Source organism: Sinocyclocheilus rhinocerous, unplaced genomic scaffold, assembly GCF_001515625.1.
Source record: "Sinocyclocheilus rhinocerous isolate Xijiao unplaced genomic scaffold, SAMN03320098_v1.1 scaffold262, whole genome shotgun sequence".
Taxonomy (NCBI): domain Eukaryota; kingdom Metazoa; phylum Chordata; class Actinopteri; order Cypriniformes; family Cyprinidae; genus Sinocyclocheilus; species Sinocyclocheilus rhinocerous.
Genome location: NW_015641038.1, coordinates 919927 through 928082, shown reverse-complemented (window position 1 = coordinate 928082; position 8156 = coordinate 919927). Strand labels below are relative to the sequence as shown.

The 8156-nt window shown below is 38.0% G+C and overlaps 1 protein-coding gene across 1 annotated transcript in view; it reads right to left on the bottom strand.

The window, feature by feature from the left end:
* Positions 1-6459, bottom strand: part of LOC107754279 (eukaryotic translation initiation factor 3 subunit H-B-like) — a 67544-nt gene extending 61085 nt beyond the window's left edge. The window contains 2 exon segments of the mRNA XM_016570672.1: positions 6322-6396; positions 6399-6459. Of these exon segments, the coding sequence (XP_016426158.1) occupies positions 6322-6396; positions 6399-6459 (136 nt within the window).
* Between the last annotated feature and the right edge of the window lie 1697 nt (positions 6460-8156).

Genomic DNA, 8156 nt, shown 5'->3' with positions numbered 1-8156 from the left:
TGAAAAAAAGGTTACCGTCTGTGAAGATTTTGCGCATGGGTTATCAAGGAAAGAATTGAAAGGAGGTAGAGAAGCAAAAGGAGGTACGGAAGAGTAAGTTGGGATGAATAGGTCTTGCCTGGGGAGTGGAGTAAGCTGCATATGAGAAGTCGTGAGCACTGAAGGAACTGCGGAACTGTTTTTTGCGGCTGCTGTTGTTGGCCGGGGGGAAAGGCCGGCGGACGAGGAAGTGTGAGCGGCTCTAGTTTTTTCCCCTCTGATCTTTGCCGCAGCCTCCGGATTAGCGCGCTGAGGATGATTGCGTTCAGAACGCCGAGCCGGGAGAGAAACAGAAATGGTTGAGGACTGGGTCTTCTTTTTTGGAGAAGTTGAGGAGTTTGTTGGGATGCTGGAGCTGTTATTGGAGTTAATGAGTAGATCGTAGAGTTGAGCTTTTGATGATCTGCGGGAGAAATGAGGTCTGGAGTTTGAGAGGGCTTGACGTAAGCTGTTGACGGACCATTTTTGAATCGGTGGAATCGGAGGAATGGTGGCAGCGGAATGAAGAGATGGACAAGGCGCAGTTACCGCTGGTGATCTTGAAGGTGGAGGGGAGAGTAGTCTTCTGGAGCGTGGTTTGGATGAGCGCTGGATCTTTCGACAGGAGCGCTCAGAGGGAGTCTCTTTGTTTGGATCCGTGCGATCCAGTGATTTGAGAGTTGCAACTGTTGGTGTCTCGGGACAGGAGAAAAGTTCGTCATCTGAAGGAAAAAGCTGGAGGTCTGGTGAGCCTGACATAGTTCTGTACGACACAACCGGAAGATGCTGGAACAGCTGAGACTGGAGCGAGGTAAGCAGCTGCTTATATACTCTGGCTGTTGAATGAAAGATTAGATGGGCTCGCTCCTCCCTAACTTACATTAAGGAACTTCATTAAACACCACTTTTTTTTTAATAAACCTAACATTACATAATTATTTTATTGCATAATGCTTTTTTAAAATATACCATGGCATTTTGATACATGTTTTGGATATTTCCATTGTAATATGGTTTGGCATGGATCATGGTAATTCCACAGCATTTGAGGCATCTTGGATAACATGTTATACACTACAATTTAGAAGTTTGGGGGTAGTAATTTTCATTGAAGGGGTCATGAATTGAGAACTTTTACTTCAGCTTTTGATATATAAGAGGCCATCGTACTAAAAGAATATCCTGTATGTTTCAGAACTGAAAACGGCCTTGTTACTGAAATAAAAGCTTTTATTGACACCAGGCCCAGCGAACGCCAGATCCTGAAATGTGCCTACCTATGATGTAATAGATAGGTTAAACACCGCCTCCACAGAAGAATATCAAGGCCTAATTCTGTAGCCCCGCCCACTGATTCACACATGGCATAGTAGGGAAATAACATGAGTGACGCTAAACCGGATAGAGCGACCAAGCAATAAACATGCCGTTAAAGATCGCAAAATATTGTGCAGTGCCTGGTTGTGGAAGAACACAGTCGCTGCATAACCTTCCTTCGGATTCAAATATTAGGAATGCGTGGTTGAACTTTTATTTTTAATGAAGTTCTAGCTCACGCGAGTAAAACATTGAGTGTTTGTTTGTTTCATTTCACCGCGGATTCCTTTGTAAACAAGACACAGGTCGATGCTGGATTTGCAGAGAGACTGAGATTAAAAAGCAATGCTGTGCCGTCTGTATTGGATCCGACAGGAATGGCGCAGCACACTTATGTGAGAAAAAAATATTAGTACTATGTGTCACTATTGCTTTGTTAGAGGTCGCTTGATATGTTCTGATTATGTGAACGTGTCTAACCAAAGTCACTGAAGGCTCCAACTATGAAGGACGCAGCTTGTCAAACAGACACACAGAAAGTTAGTTTACTATGCAAAACTGTTATCCAATCATAGCAGTGGGCGTTTACTTCCAAGTCTTCAATGCGGCACGCCCATAAAAACCGAGCGTTTCTCGAGCAGGCCTCAAAACCAGGGTAGAAAATAGCCTATTACTTATTGATTTTGATGTTTCTGAATGTAAAAACCAAGCGAACGTCATAAGTGGACCTCAGACAACAGTATAAAATAATTTTAAAAAGCCAGTTCATGACCCCTTTAATATTTTACTCTAGTCTTTTTTTAACTTTAGTAAAATCTAAAGTTTTACTTTAATGCAAGGCTGCATTTATTTGATATACAATACAGTAAAAACAGCAATAATGTGAAATATTATTAGAATGTAAAAATACTTGTTATCTGTTGTAATCTATTTTAAAATCTAATTTATTTCTGTGATGTCAAAACTGATTTTCAGCAGCCATTACATCAGTATTCAGTGTTACATGACCCTTCAGAAATTTAATATGCTGATTTAGAGCTCAAGAAATGATGATAAATTATCAATGTTGATGCTGCATAATATTGTTGTGGAAATGTATATATATATTTTTTTTTTTTTCAGGATTCTTTGATGAATAGAAAGTTCCAAATAACAGCATTTATTTGAAACAGAAAATTGTCACTTTTGATCAATTTACTGCATCCAAAAAAAAATCCTACTGACCTCAAACTTATAACTCCATCATCACCTCCCTGGACTCTGTTAGCCGTCCTCCTCCTGGAAGTCCGTCCTCCGCCGGAACCTCCACCTGTCTGCTCTGCCTGCCAGCCCTTTGCCTTCCCCTGTCACCATCTCACATCCACTGCTTTGTCCTCCTCCTAGTCCCCCTCCGCCCCTCCCTCTGTTTCTACGGTGCGAGGACACTCCTCAACCAACACCAGTGTGCAGCATCCACCTGAGTGATGCAACGGCAGCCACAGTGCAACGGCGCCAGTGCGTTCACCACACACCAGCTACAGGTGGAGAGGAGAGAGAGAACCAATTCAGTGGATGGGGATGATTAGGCCATGATTGACAAGGGCCAGTGGCGGCAATTTGGCCAGGACATGGGGTTACACCCCTAATCTTTACGAGAAGTGCCATGGGATTTTTAAAGACCACAGAGAGTCAGGACCTCAGTTTAACGTCTCATCCGAAAGACGGTGCTTTTTGACAGTATAGTGTCCCCGTCACTACACTGTGGAATTAGGACCCACACAGACCACAGGGTGAGCACCCCCTGCTGGCCTCACTAAAGCCTCTTCCAACAGCAACCTAATTTTCCCAGGAGGTTTCCCATCCAGGTACTGACCAGGCTCAACCTTGCTTAGCTACAGTGGGCGACCAGTCTTGGGCTGCAGGGTGATATGGCTATGGCTGTATGCTTATCTTGGCTGGGACAGTCTGTTTGTATTACTCTCTTTAGGTGTTCCACCCTTCTGTTTCTGTCTCTCCAAAGCAAACCTGCACTCCTCCATCAGATAAGACTCAATCCAACCACCTGAAAGACTTCTGCTCTGTTTGAGGCAGTCCAACACTAGGTAAAAATGGAGTGAAGTGATGGAAGTCACCTCAGGTCACTGGCAGGTTTTCATAATGGATGAAAATGAAAACACCCATGGAAAAAAAAACACTCACAAGGAGGTAAAGAAATGCAGCCGAGTCAAACTCACCTTTTAAAACTCTAGTAATAAATAAAGCAATTGCCTCGTAGGAAAAACAAGTAAAGAAGTCGCAACTGCTCATTAAAGAGTGAATTTACACCTTTCTGCAGCCTGTACAGTTCAAGGATCCTTGCTTTGCATATGAAGGGTGTTTAAATATCCATTAGATGCCATAATTTGTCAGGCACAGCCCTACGGGCAAAAGACAGAGAAAAATATGCTGTGATGGGAAGGGTGGGACAGGGTCACCCAAACCCACATTGTCATATGTACACACACCCTGTAGCAGAGGAGGAGAATAAATTAACCGCGAGGATACCACAGGAAGTGTCAGAGTCACTGAGTTAATGTATACTTGGAGATGCGATGCACTACGCTTGAGGCTGAATACTTCTCATTTAGAATTAGTACTAACTTAACGCTTCTTGATAAATGCATCGTAAGTCATTACAGTCAGTTGTGGATTCAAAGGTGCTCATGTTGTCCCCTCTAACACTTTCAAAAGACTAAAATATTAAAATATATATTTTTAAATCCAAGTCTGCACCACATTAATAGTTAGAGGCAGACGGTATGACCAAAATCTTATATCATGGCATGAATAATTTTATATCACAGTAACAGTAAACTGTTTATCTTTTATTTTGTGTATCTATCTATCTATCTATCTATATATATCTATATATATATATATATATATATATATATATACATAACAATACAATTAATGTATTGTTACTATAATTTATAATGTTATACATTAAAAATAAATTACTACATATGCTAGTGTCTCCAAAATGTAACAATAACCAATAAAAAATACAATTATTAATGACAATAAATCATTGTTATTAGGTTTTATATATTACTAATATATTGTTATATATATTTCATATTACATCATGAAGTACTGTATTTTTTATTCTAGTGACTAAGTGAATAATTACACTACAATATGTTTTATTATCATTATGAATATTATTATGAGAATAAATTAGTAGTATTCAATTTTTATTAATAATTATTATTATTTTAATATTACATATATTGCGTAGTCATGTTGTAATGCACATTTTTAATCTAGTGACTAAAATACTTTAATATTTAATTTTAAACTTAATTGACACACCAAAAAGCAAGATTGTTGAGATGACAGATGAATTATAAATGGCCCCGTTTTGTTTTGTTTTGTTTTTTGGTCAGAATTTTTTTATATCATGCCATCTCATAGTATATACATATAAACAGTATAACAAAATATTTTTCACCATTGTGATATATACAGTCACATCACCCCAGCCCTATTTTGGTGGCCCACAGAACAACACCCTACCCTGGACAATTTTGGTTCCTTTGCTGCCTCCATTTCTGAGCCTTTACAGCCCATTACACTTTTAATAATGCAACCCTGCCTCATTCTCCCTCCCATGATGCACAGCCCATCTCACCGGCTATACCTGTGATCTCACAGGCCATAAAAGCGAATAAACAACTCACAGTCTCTCGCTCTGTGCTGAAACCAGACCATTCTCATTCTCACTTCTCTCCAGACCGAGCTTGATGAGGCGTTCTGGCTAGCACTCTCTGGAGAAGCCCTATAAAAGCTGAGCCCCAAACCTTTGCGCCAATACAGGTTTCTGTTGAATTACACCACAATTTACTTCACCATTTACTAGCGCGACTATCGACAATGACGTTTTTCTGTTAGTGATCACTGACGAGCTGACACAGCAGTGTGATAAAGTACAAAAGCTTACGCTTGTAAAGGAGTTTAATGTGACAAAATGCAAGGATGAGCAATAAAAGTTAAAATTCCTTGGTGTAATTGAAATAAACGTTGCTTAATTTCGATTTTGTGTGCATAATTGCATAAAACAACAGTACATAAAACAATATATCTGAATTTTATAGTTGGTTAAACACCAATTTAAATAATAGCATCATCTTATAATTTGAATAATATTTGAATTATAGCATCAACATTTGTAATTGACTGTATATGAGAGACCCTTAAGCAATAATCGAAAATCTGCAGTGAGCCACATTCAAACCACTTTGGCTAATTGGAGAATAGGGAGATGGCAGATTTGCAGTTAAAAATAGAGCCTACAAAAAACAGGTTCAGTGGTTCAAATCTTTTCATGATTGGCAATACTTCTACTTAATCACCTCCCTATTTTCTGTTTACTCGTACTGAAAACGCAGAGAAAGACAAAGGAAGAAAAAACCCTGCATAATAAAGATGTGTTTCTAATCAAATGGCTGCTTATAAAATCAGAAAGTTGTTGACAGTCTTATCAGGCACAATTTAAGGCAGAACGGTCTAAATTGCATTTGGAATAGCAGGATCACTATCTAGCAGTGAACACATTTATAATGTTCCCAGGAATCTTATTTGTGTATATTCTCTATCTGCACTTCATCAGTACTTAATATAGCACATCTCAACATCCATGTCACTAAATAATTTGCTTTCTCCCCAAAGCTGCTTAAAATTATTATTTCAATACTTCTTCAGGGAGCCCAAAAATATAAAGATTTAATTTCTGGGTGACATCAGTGATGGGTATTATTTAGTGCACTGATACAATGAGAACCAAAATGAAGCTAAATTTGATCCGTGGGTAAAATTCAATTTTTAAATAATCGAAACAGTAGCAACAATAATGAGGGTAGATGGCCTACTTTAGAAACTCTAACTCAAATGCCATTTAGAAAATTAATCCTGTCTGAATAGTGCTAACAAATGATTAAGGCAATGAGCACAACTTTAGTCCCTTACCTTCATCAAAGTCAGCATCGTCCTCTGTGTGTTGAGGGAAAGGGAAGCAGTTGGTGATCTCCAGCCTGTCCTCAGCAGCACCCCCTGCACCACCTCACTGCCCTGACCTTCCTCCTGGTAATGCTTGATGATCTTCATCACCACCTGAAACACAAAAACACAAGCTTGAAGATCTGCTAACACTCACACTTGGCTGAATTTCTGTTTTTCCATGATCTTCAAAACTTTTTGATCTAAAGGCTTAAGCGTAAATGCTTAAAATATACAAATATAAATTGCACATAGGTACATACAAATCTTTTTTGGAAAATAAAACTATAATTAAATTTATTTATTATTATTTATTAATACAAACGTTTGGAATAATTAAGATGCTTTTAATGTTTTTGAAAGAAGTCTCTTTTGCTCACCAAGGCCACATCTATTTGATCAAAAATACAGTAAAACGGCAATTGTCAAATATTATTACAACTAAAAATGTATATACTGTTTTCAATTGTAATACATTTTAAAAATGTAATTTGGTCCTGTAATGAATTTTCAGCAGCCATTTTTTTTTAGAAATTGATTTATTTTTTAGTTTTTTTTTTAAAGAAATTAATTAATTTGGGGTCAGTAAGATTTTTTTAGAAGAAAATTAATACTTTTATTCAGCAAAGATGCATTAAATTGATCAAGTGACAGTAAAGACATTTATAATGTTACAAAAGATTTATATTTCCAATAAATGCTGTCATTTTTTCTATTTATCAAAAAATCCTGAAAAAAGTATCGGTTCCCACAAAAACATTAAGCGGCAAACACTAATTTTCGACATTAATAAGAAGAACTATTATTAAAAACTGAGCAGCAAAAGTAACTGATGACAATTGAGCACCAAATAGCATATTTAATTGATTACTAAAGGATCATGTGACGCTGAAAACTGAAGTAGTATCGTTTCAAATTCTTTTTGTATAAAGCTTTTTTTTTTCGATTTATGAAATAAACTTAGCCTCAGTGAACATAAGAGACTTCTTTCAAAAACATCAAAAATAAATAAATAATTAACTTTTGACTGGTGGTGTCTGGTGTGCTTAAATATGTATATAGCCTGAATAGGTATACAGTCTGAATAGTCCATCGGAAAGCATGTTCTGGAACTGTAAATGACAAAGCGTGGACAGCTGAAGGGATTCCTGGAAAGGTGCTGAGAGGAATTTGGTAGTAGGTGGATTTGGGACAGAATAGAGCTTAATCTTTAATCCATAAACTTTAATACAGATCATAACCATTTGGAATTAGAAATGTCACCTATAGATAACAGATGAGGACAGATAGAGAATGGGAAAATCCGAGAAAGCATGGGAGTGGGGCAGCGGTAATAACAGTGGATGCAATACCACAGGTGAAGAGCAAAGCATCCCACACAGCAGCGATAAGCTCAATGGCAGAGCGAAGCTCCGCGTTTTTATAGAAAAATCTAATTCATCTTCAGCCGAGCAGAGCAGGGGCTCGAATCTGTCGACAAAGCAGTATCGATCCTTGGGTCCAGGAGGCCTGGCATCTAACACAATAATAGATTTTCAATTGTGACCAACAGCAGGCACAACCGTATTTGAATCCTAACAACAACAAAAATGTCCTATGTTAAAGCCTCAAAGGTTTCAAACAAAAATAGGTGAGAGATACACTGCTAAACTTGAATTCATTGGACCAGTACAGAAAGGTCAGTGGGGCACAAAGAATAGACATGGTTAACAAGATCTTGGTTCAGAAACCTTTGACATAGGTCCGTGCTTAAATCTCCCAATGCTTAACCAGGATTAAGGAACCAATGTGGGGGGAAAAAATCA